The sequence below is a fragment of the Panthera onca genome, chromosome B2 (genome assembly GCF_046562875.1).
Source record: "Panthera onca isolate mPanOnc1 chromosome B2, mPanOnc1 haplotype 2, whole genome shotgun sequence".
Lineage (NCBI taxonomy): Eukaryota > Metazoa > Chordata > Mammalia > Carnivora > Felidae > Panthera > Panthera onca.
In genome coordinates, this window is record NC_138343.1 from 115,947,062 (window position 1) to 115,968,287 (window position 21,226).

A 21,226-nucleotide genomic window follows, 5' to 3' on the forward strand; every position below is an offset into this window, starting at 1 on the left:
AAGAGTGAATTTAAGTGAAATACCACTCATAGTCTCAAACTTCTTTAAATTTAATCATGTTCCTCTTCTGTTGGTGGAATAAAAGCAATCACAAGAAGGGATAGCATGGGAGAGGGTTTCTTCCTGTTGCCCCTGACATTCTCTTGCACAGTTATAACTACATAATGTTAGATGGTTCTGTAAAATCCTTTACCCCTCCCCACTTGTGTATACATGTTTAAACAAGAAAACAAAAAGTGTAGCTTAAATTTGGTAGCAGCAGGGATGGACAAAGCAACACAAAAGCAGATTGCCACTTGTTACATTTTTTAAATAGTGGCTGTCTGAAACAATAACCTTTTTCTTGTGGGACAGATGGGAGGTGGTATTTCCAAGCTTAAAGAAATGTTTCTCTTTTTTCCCCACAAATTAACAATAGGAGTCCAAATCACAAAACCTCGCATAGATACTGTGTTTTTGGTAATGTGTGCGTTCCTAAAAGCTGATATGAAAAATTTTCTTTTCCAAGTTGAACCGTGCTCCAATCACCTTAATATGCAGAAAAATCCTTCGGTAACATGACAAATCCTTCTAAAAGATGAATAATTACCTACTAATTCATTCGAGTTTGATTTGGATTTTCATCAATCTGGCTCATTTGAAGCAGGATATATCTTTAGAGAGCAAAGAATATTTCTTCCATTGCTAAGCCTGTACTAAAGACTGTTTCCATCACGTGTCTTGGATGTTCTGTGAAATAGCAAACTGCTGATCGCAGAGTGAAAAATTGCTCTTTGTGAGTAGGTACTATCCACATTCTCTGAGGCTATAAATGGGGAGCTGCACAGGTGGGGGGTCATTTAAACAGCAACCAGGGCTGTAGGCAGAGGGCCCTTGCTGCATGGCATGTGAAAAGAAGGACTCCCAAACATCAGTGTTTTACCTACACTGGCTCATGTTTATAAATGCTAAATCTAAATGACGTGAGAATCGATTTCCATTCCTCCATATTTCCCTCTACTTACACTGGAAGCAGAATCTTGACCGTTTCTTCCAATATATTGTTACAACAGGATTTGTAAGAATTCTTGTGTATTGTCTGAAAGATATAAAACTGCTTATAATGCCTAGTGATTTACATTTATGACTATAGTTTCCCTATAATAAAGTTTGAAAACTTTCCATCAGTATGGCAAGAAAACTCTGTTCTAAATCAAGAGTCAACAGACTGGGGAAGGTATTTGCTACAAACATGACAAGGATATAATATTCTTACCATATTAAGGCAGCTTCTATAGAATAAGAAAGAAGAAAATTCAATACAGCGGTTAAAAATGGGCAACGATTAGAACAGGGATTCCTCAGGAAAAGAAGAGACTTATAACCCTACAGAGGTTATCCCACTTATTCATAATTAAAGAAGTACCAATTAAAACAATGAAAATACTCTTTTTAACTCATCAAAGTGTTCATTTATTCGCTCAACAAATACTCAAATGTTTACTATGTCCAGGAACTGACCTAAGAGGGTTGATTGTACGTAGTGTTGGTAAGGCTATGGTTAAACTGTTTATCATGTATGTTGAACAGAGAGTAATTTGGCAGCATTTTTGGAGGGACATTTTTCAAGTTAATTGAAGTTAAAATTGGCCTAGAAATGATACTTGTAGGCACTTAGTCTATAGATGTAGCCACTTGGCCATACAGAGAACATCATGATTCTGTCATTAGTACACAATTGCTACTGCTACTAACATTTATGCAGCTGAGTATTTCCTATGGCTCAGGCATTCCAACAGGTGTTTTGCTTTATCACAACAACCCTAAGAGGGAAGCACTAAAATAACACCAAGATTTCAATTTTCTCTTCAGAGTCACTCAACTGGCAAATGGGAAGCAGTCTGACACGAGAACCCCCCACTTCTCCCTGACTTCTTTGTTCTCCCAGGATGTACTCAGTGTTACTTATCACAGAGAAATCTGGAAACAGTGTAACTGCCCATTAATAGGGATCTGATAAGCATCCCATTCAAGAAGTATCCTGTGCAGCCTTGGGGAAAACATGCTAATAGAGAAAGAGCTATGGTATTTAGTGTTAGTAAAATTTGGAAATAGTTCAGAACAGTATATAAATGTTTCCCGTGTGGAAAAAAAAATAAAGGATTGAGTTATGTGCCCCACACATGAGCCTGCATACACACATATACTGCCCCCCCCCATCCCACCAAACACACATATATGTGGAAATCCATGCAGGAACACCAAAGAAATTCAGGATCTGAGGAAGGAGATTCTGCATAAGATATCTTTTTCCCTAGTTCACATCCTAAAATAAATTTTACCCATCTTATAAAGCCTTACCCAGTCTTTCTGAGGGAGCGATTTTTTCACGTTTCTGAACTCCTATGCTGAAGATGAGGAGGATCAAAGGGAGGGGGGTGGGCAGGAAAATCAATTAAGAACTTATTTACAAGGCATTATGCTAATGATTCGACAGGCATTTTCTCACTTAATGCTTTTAAATATCCCTGTCTGGTATTTACTATTGACCTCTCTGTGTTTATGGAAACCGAGCCATTGTGAAATTAAGAAGTTCCCTACATCACATGAGTACTAAGTACTAGAGATCCAAGACTGGTGCAAGACCGTGTGATCTCAGCCACTAAGCAAACCAGCTCACATTCAGTCCTGATTACTTGGCACTTATCATATATTTTATATCTCTTATCAGATATAACAAAAGGATTTGTGCCAGTGGTTAGCCCTGTGGACTTGGAGCCTGACTTCAGAGTGGGGTTAACAGGACTGATTGGGTTACCTTTTTTTTTTTTTTTTTTTTAAGATTTTATTTTTAAGTAATCTCCACACCCAATGCAGGGCTCAAACTCACAACCTCCAGATCAAGAGTCACGTGGTCTACCAACTGAACCAGCCAGGCACCCCTGATTTGGTTACCTTTTATAATTATTTCACTTCTCTTTGTCTCAGTTCCTAATAAATGGAAAGTGTTTAATGTAAGTCCCTAACTCATAAAGCTATTTTGAGAATTAAAATCAGTGGTAATAAATATAAGACACTTAGAACAGAACATAGCATATAAAACCGCCAAGTTTAGTTATTAGAAGTACAAAAAAGGAACGATAGGAGTCCTAAGTGCCCTTTTTTACCCATAGGATCTACCACCTGGAGATTCACATATAATAATTAACCAGTGCAGATTACCTGGATATTAACAATTCACCACCACAGTTCAATAATTCATTGTTTACCATAATAGGAAATTGTGGGTTTAACCATATGAAATTTCAGTTTTGTAAGATAAAGTCAGTCAAATATTGGCAGTTTCATATGATTCAGCTTAATTTATATTGTTTTATAAATTAAACGTATAACTTGTAATTTATAAGTTTATTAAACATATAATTTATAAACATATAAATTAAACATGTTCCATTAAAATGTGAATTTATTAATATATTCAGTAAATCCAAAAACTTTCTAGATACTTTTGTACTGATTATATATGTATGTATATATATATATATATATATATATGTATATATATATATATATATATATATATACACACAATATAATTTCTCATTGAGAATAAAAATCTATTGTGTAACGGCAAATGATTTTTGAATACATCTGAAACCTGAAATTAATGTTTATAAATTTATTTTTCTCTAATGCAGCATGCAATTGTCATGGGAAAGCTGAAGAATGCTATTATGATGAAAATGTTGCCAGAAGAAATCTGAGTTTAAATATACATGGAAAGTACATTGGAGGGGGTGTGTGCGTGAATTGTACCCAAAATACTGCTGGTATAAACTGTGAGACATGCATTGATGGCTTCTTCAGACCCAAAGGGGTAAAGCATACTTTTTCTTTCATGAAGTGTTATTTCTGGCTTTTTCATACAGAGGTGTATCATACAGAAAAATAGTTTTGAAAACTTCTTTGAACAGTTGGACTGCAAGTTCTAAGAGGTGACTAGGAATGTGTCAAAAGGGAAACCATGATATAAAACATTTCCATCTTTCTGGAAAGTTCCATGGTACCCCATTCCAGTCAATCCTCACTCCTTGGCAAACTCTGTTTTGATTTTTAAAACATAACTTAGTTTGCCTTGTAGTGAATTTCATAATTTGAAATAAACTACATACTGTTTTGTGTTCCTTCTTTCCCTCAGTATAACATTTAAAGACTTATCTGTAGTGTGTGTGCATCGATAGCTCTTTTTTAGAAAAAAATCACTGACTCTGATGAATATTTTTTTGCATGAATGTACTGCAATTTTTAATCCATTCCGTTTGTGGCTGTTAGTGTCATTTTCAGTTTTTGGCTAGCCCCTACAAAACACTGCTTAAAGGAAATAAAACCTATTCACAGAAAGACATATTTTATGTAAGTCTTTTTGGGTCCTGTTTGATTTACCTTGCTTGCATAAACATTTAGGACTAGAATACTTGCTTTAGAGGATATTTTTGTTTGATTTTGTAAGAAACTGCTAACATTTTACCAAATTAGTAACAGTATTTTACATGGTCACCAAAAATGTCTGTGAGCTCTAGTTATTCTATATCATCTCTAATGTTTGGTGTTGACTATCTTTATGAAGTAGCTATTCTAGTGGACACAGTGAGTGTGGCAAGTAGGTATTTGGCAATCGCTAAATCATTCCCATTGATGCTTTGTGCTACCACAGATCTTCTCTTATGAATTTACAGCAGATCATATTTTGTATTTAATTTTCAGATTAAGTGCTTATTGGCTATTCCTAGATTTTCTGTTACGAAGTATTCCTTCAAGCCAAGATATGTTTGTTTTTGTTTTTGTTTTTGTTTTTTAATTCTAGAAACTTTACAATTTTAGCTTTTAGATCTATGGCCCATCTCAAGCAAATATTTGAGTGTGACATAAAATAATGATGGGGATCTACATGGTTAAACTGTTGTTTCAGAACCTTTATTTTTAAACTTCTTTTTCTCCTTTAAATTGCTTTGAGACATTTGTTGCAAATCATGTGGTTTGATCATGTGAATAAATTACTGTGGGTCAATTTCTAGAGCTCTTGTTCTGTCTCATGGATTTATATGTCCATCCTTGTGTTAATAGCACACTATCTCAATTACTTTAGCTTTAATAAATCTAGAAATCAGAAATGTACATACACCAACTTTATTCTTCCTTTTGAGGAATGTTTTGGACACAATAGTTTTTATATATTCCCATACAATTTTTTTTCCCCATACAATTTTAGAATGAACCTGTCAATACAGAAATATTAGTTGGGATTGTTGTATAGAATGTAAATACAAATATGGAAGAACTAACAGTAACAATATTGAGTCTTGTAATCAATTAATATAGTATATCTTTTGACTTGTTAAAATGTTTTTAAATTATTCACAGCAGTGTTTACAGTATAGAGAACTTGGATGTATTTTGTTAAGTCTCAGTATATTTATGTATTATTATAAAAATAATTATAAAATTATTTAATGTTATTAGCAAGATTTTCAAATATTGGTGTTATATCCTATATCTAAGTTCCTTTATTAGTCTGGTAATTTAAATCAGATTATTTAAAAGTATACACATAAACAATCATGTTTATGTATATAAATCTCTTCCTTCTTTTGAAATCTTTATGTCAGTGTGTATATTGTGTCTTTAATTTCTGACTTCAAGGCATTTTCTTTATATTCGCATTTTAGTAGTTAGTTCATGTATTGGCAAACTGTGGACCCTAGATTAAATTTGGCCCATGGCCAATTTTTCCATGTCCTACAAGCAAAGAATGTTTTTTACATTTAAAATGTTTGTTAAGGGGTGACTGGGTGGCTCAGTAGGTTAAGGATCTGGCTCTTAATTTCACCTCAGGTCATGATCTCAAGGAGCGTGAGTTTGAGCCCCATGTTAGTCTCTACACTGACAGTAGAGAACCTGCTTAGGATTCTCTCTTTCCCTCTCTCTCTGCCCCTCCCCTGTTCGCACACACTCACTCTCTCAAATAAATAAACATTTTTATAAAATAAATGTTTGTTAAAAGAAGGGGAAGGTGGGGTGAAAAAGGGAAGAGAAGGAGAAGGAAAGAAGGGTTTTTGAAAAAGGAGAAGATGAAAAAGAACAAGATTAAGAAAAAGAATAACAAGAATAAGATGTGTAAGAACTAGAAGGAAGAAGGGAGAAGGAGGAAGCAGAGAAGGAGAATGGAAAGAAACAGAGACCTCCTATTTGAGCTCTACTATCCCTTTTCCTTTTGAAACTCCAACTATAACACACATCCGGTTCCCTGACTGTGTCCCATATGTTACTGAGGCTGTGCTAATGAAACAAACAAACAATTCCTTTCTTCATCCTTCAGATTGAATAATTTCTATTTATTTGTACTACTTTACCCCCTGACATCACTAATCTATTGTAAAGAAACCTGGTTAATTTTTCATTGAGATATTTTACTTCTCAGCTTTCTATCATCTTATTTTTTTATAGTTTCCATTTCTCTGCTGAAATATTCCATGCTTCACTTATTTATAAACATTATTTCCTTTATGTTCTTGGTCATATATACAGTACCTATATAAGTCCTTCCAAACTAATTTCAATACCTCACAGTCTGCTTTTATTGACTGCTTTTTTTCTTGAAAAAACTTTCTTCTTTCTTCTCTTTCTTCTTATGTCTAGGGATTTATGATTTGTACAACATATTCTGGATGATACAATGTAGAGACATGATTCTATTATCTTCCTCTGAAGATTTCTGAATTTGGTTCTAATTGGTAGTAAACATACTGACTGATTGCTATGAAATTGTAGAGACTTACTTTTACACCGTGATATGGCAGATGAACCGAAAGCTCAAGGTGGTTATCTAATCTTCCTAACCTGGTTGACAACTCCAATGTCTGTTTCCTTTATGGTATGCAGACCTAAAAACTCATGCACATCATTGAGCTTTCCAGCGGTTACTTTCAACTGGACTTGTTGGAGTCTCCTGAATGGATGTATGATTAAGGGATCACTTAAGCCTTTGAGGAGTGTTGTTGGAGTCTCCTGAATGGATGTATGAGTAAGGGATCACTTAAGCCTTTGAGGAATGTTGGTATGCAGATTTTGCTCCCCATCTCTGAGCATAGATTTCAGCTAATATGTTTTTTTTCTTTCAAACCTCAAATTCTTCCAAGTTCTGCCTGATTTTGATTAATTTCCCAGGACCTCAAATATTTTACTTTTACATTTCGTCCAGAATTAATATTTGTTATCTGAGAATACATTGGACCACACAAGATAGTCTGCCGTTATCAACTGTGGAGACTTCAAGGTTTTTGTTTTTTTAATATGAAATATAATTTATTGTCAAATTGGTTTCCATACAACACCCAGTGCTCATCCCAGCAGGTGTCCTCCTTGATGCCCATCACCCACTTTCCCCTCTCCCCCAGCTTCAAGTTTTTATTACAAGTCAGTTAAGTGAATCTAAGCCTAGATTATGGTATTTTAATACTTATAAAAATACTTATGCTACTGCATATGTTAAAAAATTCCATTCTCTAAAAAGCCTAATATTTGGGTAGAAGTCTATTTGTCTTTTATAAAGATATAGGACACAGATTTTTTTTTGCATGGGTTTTACAGCTAAATAACATCTCTACAATTTTTTAAAAGTTATTGTCCTAAAATCTCATTTAAGGTTTATTTACTAAATACACATATTTAATAGTTAAATATAATGTAATGTTTACTTTGAGAACTAATTAGTAATCTGAATTATTACTTTAATTAAATTAAAAATCACGTGTAAAGTAGATATATTTACAGAATCTCATATGTTGGTAGGATTCCTTGTCAGCAATCTGATTCAGGCAGATTTCTCCAATTACCACAAAGAGTGATAATAAATTAGGAGTCTTTTATTTACTCAAGTTCATCATTAAAATCATAAACCACATTTATAACAGCCAAGATCTTATTCAAAAGAAATTTTTTGTCCACAGAGGGTTTTTGTTTTTGTTTTTGTTTTTGTTTTATATTTTGTTTTCATGTCTTAGTGTTTTGTTTTGTTTTGTTTTCCTTGGGAAAAAGCCCTTCTCCCAAGCCTACTCTAGAATTTCTACTCATAGTTCAAGCTTCAGTCTAAATGTCACTTCTGTGAAACATTGTTGACTTCTTTGTGTTATCGCTCCCTCCTCTTTTGTGCCACAATGCTCTGTATGTCTATTTTATCACTTGGCACCTTGTATTTAATCAGTGTCTTCCAAGCCTGTTATCCTTGTAAGCTTGTTTAAGACAAAGACCTGGCCTTACCTATCTGTGCTTTGCATAGTGCTTACTTCATAATGGGCAATAAATAAATGTGTCCTAAATGATTGATATTTTATCCGGCATGTAAATAACTCTCTAGTTATGACACTTTGATTTATATTAGTAAACAAGTTTACATTTATAAATGAAGCATAGATATATACATATGTAAATGCTATATTTTATGGGTGAAATATATATACCTATATGAATAGACCTATAATATATAGAGTGAGACACATATACACAGAGCGCATGTGCACAGTATTTCAGTATATATACCATAGGCAAATTATTGTTATTTTTTTCTTTATCCTATTGCATCTGGAGAATAAATGCTGTAATTAGAGCATATTATCACAGTCTAGGTTTGTTTAATTAAAATATTTTAGCATTAAAACTAGTTGTATTGAATATTTAACATATCTGAGGAATCTTATGAGATCCTTTATATGTTATTCTTTTTAATTTTAGTTTAATAACATCACTATAGTTGCTATTGTTATCCTCCTATCACAAGAAGTAAATAAGTTGCAAGAAGCCACATAGCCGGTAGAGCCACGCTGAGATATGAACTCACATTTCTCAATTGTGGAGGAAAAGAAATTGTTTCCCTTGTGGCTATGCTGCCTCTCCGGGAAACCAAATGTTTAATTTGAGTACTTAATATTGTCCTTTTGTCAGCACCAAATATACATTTCTATTTAATCATATCATGATCAACATGATAAAAGTTCCTAAAAAATAAATTTGGGGTGAAATTACAAATTATGAAGTATGTTGTAAGAAAAAAACCCACAAGAAAAAACCCAGAACAAACAAACAAAAAAATCTATCGGAAGGATTTTATTGCAGAATGTATATTAGAGACCATCAGGCAAATACTGTTATTTTTGTTTGTTATAATAATGATACTGGGATTGCAAAAGAGATGCAGACTGAAATCTATGGGAATTAAAAGACTATCTGCAATTTTCTTTAAAAACTTCAGCAAAGAATGAAAACGAACTCCTATGGCAAAATCTTGATAATTGCTGAATTTAGGATATGGATGTTTATTGTACTTCTTTTTACTTTTGTGTATCCATTTAGAAAAAAGGGATTTTAAAAATTGCAAACATATATTAAAGATAATTTCTTATGTTATTTTCTCAATATAATTTATTACTATGTATTATTAAATTTATTTTGTCCTTAAAATTTGCTGAATTGAAAATTATTGGTGTTTTTATTACACATGATTAAGAGGCTTTTAATATTCTTCTTAGGTGTCTCCTAATTATCCACGACCATGCCAGCCATGCCATTGTGATCCAATTGGTTCCTTAAATGAAGTCTGTGTGAAGGATGAAAAACGTGCTCGGCGAGGTGAGATAGATCTCAGAGGGCCATTTTGATAAAAGGGCAACCATAAGCCAGATATGATAATTTTTAGGGTAACATTTTGCAATAAATTTTATGTGCTTAATAATTTTGTTCTTGGGGCACTTAGGTGGCTCAGTTGGTTAAGTGTCTGACTCTTGATTTCATTTCAGCTCAGGTCATGATCTCATTGTTTGTGAGTTCAAGCCTGTGTTGGGCTCTGCGCTGATAGCATGGAGCCTTCTTGGGATTCTCTGTTTCCCTCTTTCTCTGACGCACCCCCACTTGCAACCTCTCTTTCTCTCTCTCTTTCTCAAAAATAAATAAACATTTAAAAAGTAATAATAATAATTTTATCCTCGTATCTATCAGTGTTCTCTCCAGGAAACATTTTTTTTTATCTCAATCATTCTTTTCCTGTAAACGAATTATAATTAATTATAATGCTTTAAAAGAAAAAAGTTGAATAATTTATTTTGCATTATATATATATATATATATATATATATGCATTCATATATACATATATATATATATATATATGCATTCATATATACATATTTACATGTCTAGGCATATATATCTTCTGGTCAATCAGAAATCTGTGATATATGTAATTTTTAAATGTTGTTTATTGAATTGGTCTGTAGTTTCCATGGTTTTTAGCGTGAAATGACAGCATTTGCTGGGGGATGTGTGTGCTGCAATGGGAGGAGAGAACAGACAGCACATCCTGAGATGTAGTCAATAGTATAGAAAGCAAAGCTAAAAATAGGCAGTAGTCATGAGTTAAAGAAGGGAAAGAGGCTGACCCGAATTTAAGCCAAATGCTTTCATTGCGGATTGAAATTCATGATGAACTCCAAACACTGAAGAATCAAATGTCAAAATAACTCCTTAATGTGAAATGTTTAGGAGCTATTTCCAAGAGAGTTGCTTGCCAAAGTTTAGTAGAACATTAGGAAATATCTGAAACACTTTCTTTATATTCTTAAGAATGGATTCTTCTCTTCTTAGGAAAAACTAAAATAAATTATGGCTACAATATAGGTTCCTGCCCCCCCCCCCCCCCCGACATTGGGTTTCAAGTTCAAAGATTGGCAATGTTTCTTTGGCACAGTTTAGATTACCTGCTCTCTTTATAAAACTGTAGGATTATCAGTGTAAGCCCTACAGTCTTAAAAGATAAAAATACTGATTATTTAAAATCTCAAATGGTGAGCTATTGAGGTCATTTTTCATTTTATGGCCCTTATCTTTTTGTAGTAACAACTAAATTATGTTATTTTCAGTAATATCATTTAGCTTTTTTCTATACTTTTTAAAGAAGTATATTATTTGTGGAGAAGTGATAAAAATAGAAAAGTAGAAAAATAAGTGTATAATGCAGTGGTAATTCATCATAAACACTCTTATGAAAATGTTTGTGTTAACTTCACATAATGAGTTTTTCCCCAAACCACTGAGAATTTCTCTGAAATCTGGGTTAAGCACTCGAATAGTACATCATTATCTGGATAACCATAATTTATTTACCCACTCAACTTTACATAGATATTAAGATTGTTTCTAATTTTGTTTATTGTAACCAATGCTTCAGTGAAGATTTTTGTGTATAAATATTTTTCAGTTAGGGGTGCCTGGGTGGCTTAGTCAGTTAAGCATCTGACTCTTGATTTCCACTCACGTCATCATTTCACGGCTTGTGAGTTTGAGCCCTTCATCAGGCTCTGTGCTGATGGCTCAGAACCTGTTTGGGATTCTCTCTTTCCTCCTTTCTCTCTGTCCCTCCCCTACTTGCACTTTCTCCCTATCTCTCTCGCAAAAATAAATAAACATTAAACAAATTTTTTTTCAATTATTATGAAAACAATACATAGTAAAAATGAGATTTTGATGATAAGGAAGAGAATAAAATAAATAGCAATAGCATCCTCTTCAATTTATTCATCCCCCATCTCGTTTACAAATTTAATCACACTGAGACATTTCTTCTACTAAGTTCTTCTGGAAGAACTTATCTTACAAACAATATCTAAATAATATTCTTAGCATTTTCATCACCATTAAATACTGCCTATTGACTCTCCATCTTAAAAGACAAATGTTTTGGGGTGCCTTGTTGACTCAGTTAGTTCAGCGTCGACTTCAGCTCAGGTCATGATCTCATGGTTTGTGAAATTGAGCCCCTCATCGGGCTCTGTGCTGACAGCTCAGAGACTGGAGCCTGCTTCACATTCTGTGTCTCCCTCTCTCTCAGTCCCTTCCCCACTCTCACTCTTTCTTCCTCTCAAAAATAAATAAACATTAAATGTTTTTTTAATTAAAAGAAAAGACAAATATTTCATTTATGCCACCTCCTTCCTTCTCTCCAGTATTCAGACATTTTTTATTATGTATTTCATCTTTGGTATCTTTATCATATTACATAAAAGCTTAAATCACTATTTCATGATCCATTAAATTTAAACTAATCTATTTAATTGTTAGCTGTTATTATGTTTTTTTATGGTTATCTTTGCTAGATTTTGATACCAAGTTTTTACTAGCTTCATAGACTAAATTACATAACTTTCCACATTTTTAAACTTTGAAAACACTCTGTAATAACTAACTGGTACCATAACTTTTTGTGGTAATTCTTTGATCATTTGTCCTCTTTTGATATATTTAATTATCTTTAAGGTTCTCTTTTTGCCTTATTTTCTTTTTCTTTATTTTTCAAATCTTCCTTCTTTCCTATAGTGGTCATATTGTTTTTTTTCTTTTTTTATTACATGAATTAAATTTTAATTTGTGTACATTATTTTTCTAAGAATGTAAGTATGTAAGCTTAAAAGTTTACTTTAAGCAACTGTTTTTTCTATATCCCATAAACATTGTTAAATTTCTTTCTCACAGCTGTTATATTCTATTTAGAAAATTATTTAATCTGCAATTGAAGTCTTGATTTTTTCTTTTACCCAAGAGTTATAAGGAGAAATATTTATTAACTTTTAGAGTGATTGAATTTTGATTAAGATTCTATTAACATGTTGATGTTTAGAATTAATGTAATACTAATTTATTATGACATATGTTATGAATGTAGAAGTATTAATTTATGTTAAGAAAACAAGACTGATAATTTCTGCTTTGGGAAATTGAAACTTTCTATAGATTAGTTAATGATAAGCTACAATAGGTATTTATAACCATATAATGTGTAATTCAACAATAGATTATTCACATTTTTCTATGTCTTTTTTTTTTCTAATCCATCTGCAAATATTTGAAGTGGGTAGGTTAATATTCTTAGCCACTGATTTTTGGCCAGTTTCTTTTTGAGCCCCCAAATCTTCTGTTGTCTATATATTTTTGTACTTAAAATCAGTGCTTCTATGGTGTATAAATATAATTTAACGTGTTTTTTATTGCATCTTCATCAGTGTAAAATGAAAGCTTGTCCTAATGAATCTATTTTAATTGAATTCTACTTTGGCCATTACTAACACTACAACTGTTTTTACATTTCTGTATGCTTTCCTAATGTAGATTAACATTCTTTCACTTTTAATATTTCTTATCATTTTATGTATCTCTTCTGAACATTACGCACGTAGTTTTTATTTTTAATTTTTTAACGTTTTATTTTATTATTTTTGGGAGACACAGAGAGACAGAGCATGAGCAGGGGAGGGGCTGAGAGAGAAGGAGATACAGAATGTAAAGCAGGCTCCAGGCTCTGAGACATGAGCACAGAGCCCAATGAGGGATTTAAACTCACAAACCGTGAGATCATGACCTGAGCCGACGTCGGCCACTTAACCAACAGAGCCATCCAGGCGCCCCCATACACATAGTTTTAATATCAGCAGTAAGACCGTGAAATTTACACATGGTTAGTGTGTGGGTCTGACAGTCTTTCTGTCCTTCTGTGTGCTTTCACACTGTAACATTTCTTTGCTTGTTTTTCCCCTCCTTTCCTTTTTTGAGTGGGCTATATTTTATCGATTTGCTCTTATATTTTTCCAGATTCTGAAAGTCGGAAACTTGTATTTACTCATCTGTATTTTTCTATTTTCTAATCAAAGACAAGAATAAAAATTGTCTTCTGCATTTCTCTATTTAAAAAGAAAAAGTAAATTTAAACTGCTTTCATGCCCCTCCTCCCTTACCCTCAAAATGTCTATTCACATGAACTCTCAGTCTTTTTGTTGTTGTTATACTCAGTGATGTCATACTTAGATTATTGTTTTTTTTTTATTTTTGGTTTAAGTATATTTTTGCTCCCCAGGCAGTTTCCATCTCATGGTAGCCTGAGTTATGAACCAACAGGTATCACAAGTCACTGCTTATTCTTCATCGAGTGTCCTCAGTCAGTTATGGAAATTAGTCCTTGATCATTGTGACAGTTTTTCTGTGACATTAGTTTTGGTAGATGCTTTGAGATTTTATCTTTTATTATTATTATTATTCTTAACATCTTCAATGATACCCCAAAATGCTGTGTTAGCGAATTGTAGCCAGCTTCTAAGTGAGCCTTATGCCTTTTGATTTTCTCTTTTCTTTACTGATATACATCAGTTTTCTAACGTTTGTGTCAAAATAGAATCTAAACGTTACTATAATTAAAACCTCAGGAACAAGATTATTTGTTTTTGAAGTGTTCGTATGTGCCTTGTCTTCCCTTAGGTCTGGCACCTGGGTCTTGTCATTGCAAACCTGGCTTCAGAGGCGTGAGTTGTGATCGATGTGCCAGGGGCTACACTGGCTACCCAGACTGCAAACCCTGTAACTGCAGTGGCGCAGGGAGCGCAAATGAGGACCCTTGTTTTGGACCCTGTAACTGCAAGGTGCGTTATACATTCTGGTAATGTCCACTGTCAAGACAGAAGGTCACTTTCCTTTGTTTCTCTGTTCTTCTGCGTCTGTTGGCATTAAGCAAATTGTAACAACTTCTCCTGTAAACCTCCACTATTTTATATTTGGCACTCATGTGTCTTTACAACCAGGTTCACTGCTGCAAGGCACCCCCCGTTTGTCTAAAAACCTACAAACGCATGAAGGCCAGGTCACCTTAAGAATAGGTGACATTTTATAGCAAAACCACTTTTCTCCCATTACCCATCTAGTCTGTTGACTTAAAAATAGACAGCACAACAAATAGCAAGCCTGAAAAACTACTGTACATTCAAATATACCATAGCTTTGTATTTAATTTTGAAAATAATTCGTCCAAGGTTGTATTCCAGACTTTTGAGTAATCTTCTGAAGTTTAAACCCAGATTGTCAGCAAATACCATATTCAAATTCTTCTGTTTTATTAGCAAAAATGTAAGAAGCCATAGTGGAATTGATTAAAGCCTCAGTATTTCCTCCCAAGAGTACTTTCAGAAATATGACTTTATTTGTTGTACATACCCCCAGCCTAATAGCTCATCATGTTAATGCCAAGGGATACATTACAGCTACAGCTTATACACATAGAGGAAATGGAGACATGCACAAGTCTAAAATGATAGAATTGATTTCCTGTAGCTATAGCAATCAGTTCCAAAACACTGGAATTAAACAATGTTATCTACATTAGTTTAGAGAATGAAAAATCCATTGAAAACGTTAGAATGTCATACTGATATAAAAATGAATGTTACTCATTTTTTTTGTTGTTCTCAATCATAGTTGGAACCTTATGAAGAATTTTTATTCATTCATTAGTCTTACCTAGGAAGCTATAAATTATATGCTCACGTTTGTTGTATGTGTGCATGTGCATGCAAACATTAAAGTATAACACAAGGGGTGCCTGGTTGGCTCAGCTGGTTAAGCATGTAACTTCGGTTCAGGTGATGATCTCACAGTTCATGGGTTCGAGCTCCACATTGGGCTCTGTGCTGACAGCTCGGAGCCTGGAGCCTGTTTCAGATTCGGTATCTCCCTGTCTCTGACCCTGTTCATGCTCTGTCTCTCCCTGTCTCAAAAATAAATAAAACGTTAAAAAAGAAATTAAAAAAAAAACCCAACCACTATATATAGCAATTAAGAAAACATAAGCGAATGAACAATTAAGTGAATAGCATCATTACACGAGTTGCCTTTCAACTGTGTGGTACTTCAAATGGATGATTGTAAGCTCTTATAAACTAAATTTTTTAGGGTAAAAACTTGTAAAAAACAGGTTTTAATAGATACCTACATAATTAAAAAAATCACTAATTATATGCATATAGAAAATGAATCATATCATAATATGTATGCATGTAATGTGCTATAATTAATTACCTATAGCCCCTTGTTTATAAAAATAATAAATACCCAGTGTTCCAATAAGATATACATATAATTTAAATAGTGAACAGATATTTATTAATGTAGAAGGAAATGTGGTAGCTTGTTCTGTTTTACATAAAAATGATTTGATATAGGTGTGTCAGTTGATTAAAACAACATGGATCAATCAAAGTGGCATTTAACAAATAGTACTTTATTGAGCAGCTAAGATACTGGAGATTTAAATTCAAATAGAATTAGAATGAGATCTATGTAAGGGCTCATTTCCAAAATGCACATTAACCAGTAAACATATGCACATTTATTCCGTTACACTATTACATGTAATAGTTTTTCATAATTTTTATTAGGAAAAAGTATCATACTTAATGAAGTAGGTAGATCTTTTAAGAAAGCACTTTGTTATAAGGTCTTAAGTCTAAATATATTTCTATTATAACTTTTAAAACTTCTATTTTTTAAGTTTATTTATTTTTGAGAGAGACAGAGAGAGTGAGTGGGGGAGGGGCAGAGAGAAAGGGACAGAGAGAATCCCAAGCAGGCTCTGCACTGTCAGCACAGAGCCAGACACGGGGCTTGATCTCACGACTGTGAGATCATGACCTGAATCTTAATAGAGAGTCAGATGCTTAACTGACTAAGCCACCCAGGCTCCCCTATTTCTATTATAACTTTGAAATTGTTAGCACTCTGGTAAAATATCATACTGAGAAAAATGGGCACCACTTCTGGCACTTTAAATTTAAGTATGCTGGATGAAACAAAGAAAATAAATTTGTAATCATGTTGATGCAGGAAAGAAAGGGAAAGCCCTCGATGTTAGGAATTCTAAGTTAAAGGGAGGGAAAGCTCCCCTTTTAAAGGGAAATCTAAGTTAAGCATAAACCCAAGCAAAGCTGAGCAAGGAAGGTCTTAATCCAAAAATGCGGGTTAAAGTTTGGAGTTTGAATGGCCTCTCTGGGAATTGACATTAGGATTTGGAATCACAGAGAGAAATTAAAACAGAATTCACTTAAGCTTGGACTCTGGAATTGTCCCCTGACAGTGAAATAGGCACTAGAAAATTCCACCTGCAAGCTGGAAGTGGCAATAGTCACTTTGTTTTTCCTTTGGGGCTCTAGGTAAAGAAAAATTAGTGTGCGGTGAGGAATCAAACACCCAAACCTGTGTCTTTCATGGGAACAGGGTCAGTTTTATTCTCCCTTTATTCTAAAAATTTTCAACAAGTCAGGTGAGTGGTATCCCCATAGGAAAGAGAGTATAGCCTCACCTGATATTGAGCTCACCATAAAAGCGTGTACTGCACAAAAGGAAAATAACTACAAAATGCAATCAGAAGCCACAAAAGTCGGAATGTTTGTACACTAAGAACTAGAAAGAATCAGATAATCTGAAAGAATGTATAAACATAAGAATATATGAGCATATTTTTATGATTTTTATCATGATTTTTATCTGATAAAAATCATAAAAATATGTGGAAAATACATAATCATAAAAATATGATTCAAACATAAAACAATAAAAAAAGAATAGGAAAAAAACAATAAAAAATAGGCCACTATATTAACATAAAAGAATAAGCAGCTTTGGAAAAGAAGTCAATATCTACTTCTAGAAATAAAAAAGTTGCATATAGTTGAAATTTAAAATTCAGTGAATGGGCTGAGCAAAGGTTTAGAAACTGCTTAATAAAGAATTAGAAATCCAGACCTGAGGAAATTACCTATAAATTGACATAGAGAGGTAAAGAAATAAAAACATGAGATCCTAAGTGGCATGGCTAATGGAAGGATAAAATTCAACGTAAGTTTAGCAGCAATCACCACAGAAGAGATTATTAGATGAAATAGGGGAGAAAGAATATCCAAGACATTATGGAGAGAAGAATTGTCAAGAGTTAAAGAAAATTATACATTTTCTGTTTGAAGAATATAAAAAAGAAATTCACCACCAAAGCTCCTAGTAGAAAGCCTGCCCACTGGTCAAGATTGAGCGAAAAAGTGTTAAATATATTAGATATCCTATATTTTTATCATACATATCATATGTACTAGAGACAAATATGTATCTATCCTATGTGCTAGAGACAAATATCAGATTATTGCTTGTGTTTACCATCCACAGCCCAACTTCATTGAAAAAAACTGCTCAATAATGCATATACTTTTTAGAAAGATTATTCAACCCAGAAGAGAGTTCTACTGGCTTGCAGAATGCAAGAATCAACCTATAAAACACAATGACATTTCTATATATCAGTGATAACTAAATATAAAATGTAATGAAAATATTTAGAAAAGAAGCAAAACCTATATGATACCTAGAAATACATATTTAAAATGGAAATACTTTTTAAGGAGATTATCAAAGAACATAAGATTAAATCTTTATTTGATTTTTTTTAAGATAAAATTTTAAATGGGGAGGTAGCTAATACTATCCAATCCTGGTGAAAATCTGTAGAAATGGAAATGTTTACTGCTGTCATTTGGGGAAATTAGTACTACAACCTTAGGAAGGCAATAGGGCATCTAGTATTGTTAAGATAATGAAGTCCTATCAGTCACCAACTCCACTGTAGACATTCATGCGAAAGAAACGTGTACAATTTGTAGAAAGAAGCAAATGAAAGATGTTCAACATATACCTCCTTGTTATAATAAAAATTGTTATAAAAAAATTATGGGGTGCCTGGGTGACTCAGTCAGTTAAGCATCCAACTTTGGCTCAGGTCATGATCTCACAGTTCGTGAGTTCAAGCCCTGCGTTGGGCTCTGTACTGACAGCTCAGAGCCTGGAGCCTGCTTCGGATTCTGTGTCTCCCTCTCTTTCTGCCCCTCCCCTGCTCACACTCTGTCTCACTCTCTCTCAAAAATAAATAAACATTTAATTTTTTAAAAAAATTTAAATAAGTAAAAAATGAATTTAATAAATAATAAATTTAATACAATATAATATATAATTATATAATATTATATAATATAATATTATATAATAATATAATATAAATATTATATAATAATATAATATTATAATATATAATTATATATATTGTATATATTATATAATATAATATTATATTATATATTATAATATTATATAATAATATAATATTATATATAATTATATATAATATAATAAATTTAATACAAATAAAAATTAGAAAAAAATCTAAATATCCACAAATTAGTAAGAAAAATGAAGTGTAATATATTCATAAAATCTGACACAAGAAACAGTTCAAGTGGGTGAAATAGGTTCACATGTCTAAACATTGATTAATTTCGGAAACTTCGAGTAAAGTGAAGACAACTAATATCATCATGTTATCATTTGTGTAAAGTTGTAAGACATAAAACAATTTTATGTTGAGTAAAACACACAAATATAAATTTCAGAAGAGTAGTTAACTCTAGAGAAAATGGAAGGGGAACAGGACAGAAGTGAAGTGAGATTCAAATGTGCCTAAGTATTTCTTTAAAAATATATCTGAAGCATACATGAAAAAAATGTTAATATTTTTAACCTCTGGTTGTCATACATACTTTTCTGGTGCTTTAAAATAATTCCTAATTTAAAATGTCTTTAAGCAAAAGAAAATAAAATCTAATTAGAAAAGAGGTAAATGAAAATTTTAATATATATCAACTACTATCAATTTTACACATAGATTTTCTGTTATATTCTTGCTTAGACAATGATATTAATGAATACCATCCTCATTATATTTCAAAATATGAAAACAATGCTAGCTCAAGACATGAAAATAGTTACTAATTTTATGCATTATTAAAATTTTTGAAATTTCTCTATCTTCTTGTGCATTAAAAGAGGCAAGCATTCTCAGATATATAAGTCACTTGAATGCAAATGCTCTTCGACTTTTGTATTTATTTTAAGTACCACAGGCTAGAAATTGGCTCTTTTGAAGTTTCGTGTCATGTTATCAAAGTCAGTTGGATTTCAGACTCTGATACATAATATAAACTGACCTTGATCTAGGTTGGAACATGTCCTTTTATTTTTATCAAAGTCTTATAATAGAAAGATAAGTAGTGAAGTAAAAGATTAGATATCAAAGTGTGTATTTCATTGTGCTTTGCTTTGGGTTTTTATTGCATTTTCAGTTAAGTCCTTACTGGCCCAAAAGCTTTTGTGATCTGACCTTGGGCTCTCTTCCCAGAATTTTCTTGAGCTTCAGTCACTGTCTCCCAGCCTTGCTTACATTCTTTGAGGCACCAAGCTCTTCCTAACTCTGGAATTTCAGAGTCTATTTAGATGGGTGGGAAAACCTCACACCTGGCCCATCCCTTGGCTTAACTAGGCAATTTTCAAGGCTCGCTTCCCTTTCTTAGCAAAGCTGGGACCCTAGATCTCCCATAGATATCATGCTTCTGCCATAATCACTTGTAACATCTTTGTCTTTCCTTTATGATATCTTCACAACTTGCAATCTATTTAATATCTCACATCTGTTATATATTTTCTTCATCAATCAATAAGCTGACAGTGACTCATACATAAAAAAGAAGGTAGAAAGGAAACTAAACAATTGTGAAGATTTGAAAATCACTTAAATTGGCTGATTCATATTTCTTAATCTAGAAAATGAGGATATTAAATCCTTCTTACCTAGCTCTCAGTCGGTGAAATTATAGCACTGAAGCCTTGTGCAAGTATAAGGGATCATCATAAATACCTACTCATTACTTTTTCTGTTTATTTGTATTTCTTTTTACAAGTAGAGGTAAGTTTTCATTCTTTTCCTCTAATTGGATTTTCGTGGTGTGTGCTAAGATTTTTAATGGTTTTGTATATTGCTTATTTCCATTTCTATACAGAAATGATCACCTCATTAACTTGTTAGGCTCAAACCCTGGGCATTTCTACAAAAGGCTTTCAATTTATATATTTGATCCTGAATCTAAACTACAGATGTAAATTTTTTAGCATAAAAAGCTCATATAGGTATTTGTCTCTTACAACACCCACAGTTAAAAAAATTATGTTAATCAATTTTGTAATATTAAATGCTGAACTTGTGAAAAGTGAGAATGATTTTCTTTTCTTTTCTGTCTCCCTAACCTACCCACTATTTATTATTATTTAGCCACAGAACAATGTACTTAAAGAGTAAGCACTCAACAAATAGTGCTGATTAGCTAATTATCCTTCTTTTGTTAACTTCTTTAAATACTAGGATGCATTAGAATGAAGGGCAAAACAGAGAAAAATCTGTAATTGACTACAAACACCCCCCAAAACAAGCATGACTGCAACATTCCTGAAGCAATTA

General features: G+C 32.8%; 1 protein-coding gene across 2 annotated transcripts in view; it reads left to right on the top strand.

Annotated features, from left to right (window-relative positions):
* The window catches only part of LAMA2 (laminin subunit alpha 2), a 613,797-nt gene that overhangs the window by 249,263 nt on the left and 343,308 nt on the right, over positions 1-21,226 (top strand). For both annotated transcript variants that reach the window (XM_078447300.2, XM_078447301.2), the window contains exons 8-10: positions 3,678-3,856; positions 9,561-9,660; positions 14,329-14,489. In XM_078447300.2, the coding sequence (XP_078303426.2) occupies positions 3,678-3,856; positions 9,561-9,660; positions 14,329-14,489 (440 nt within the window). The remainder of the gene's footprint in view (positions 1-3,677; positions 3,857-9,560; positions 9,661-14,328; positions 14,490-21,226) is intronic.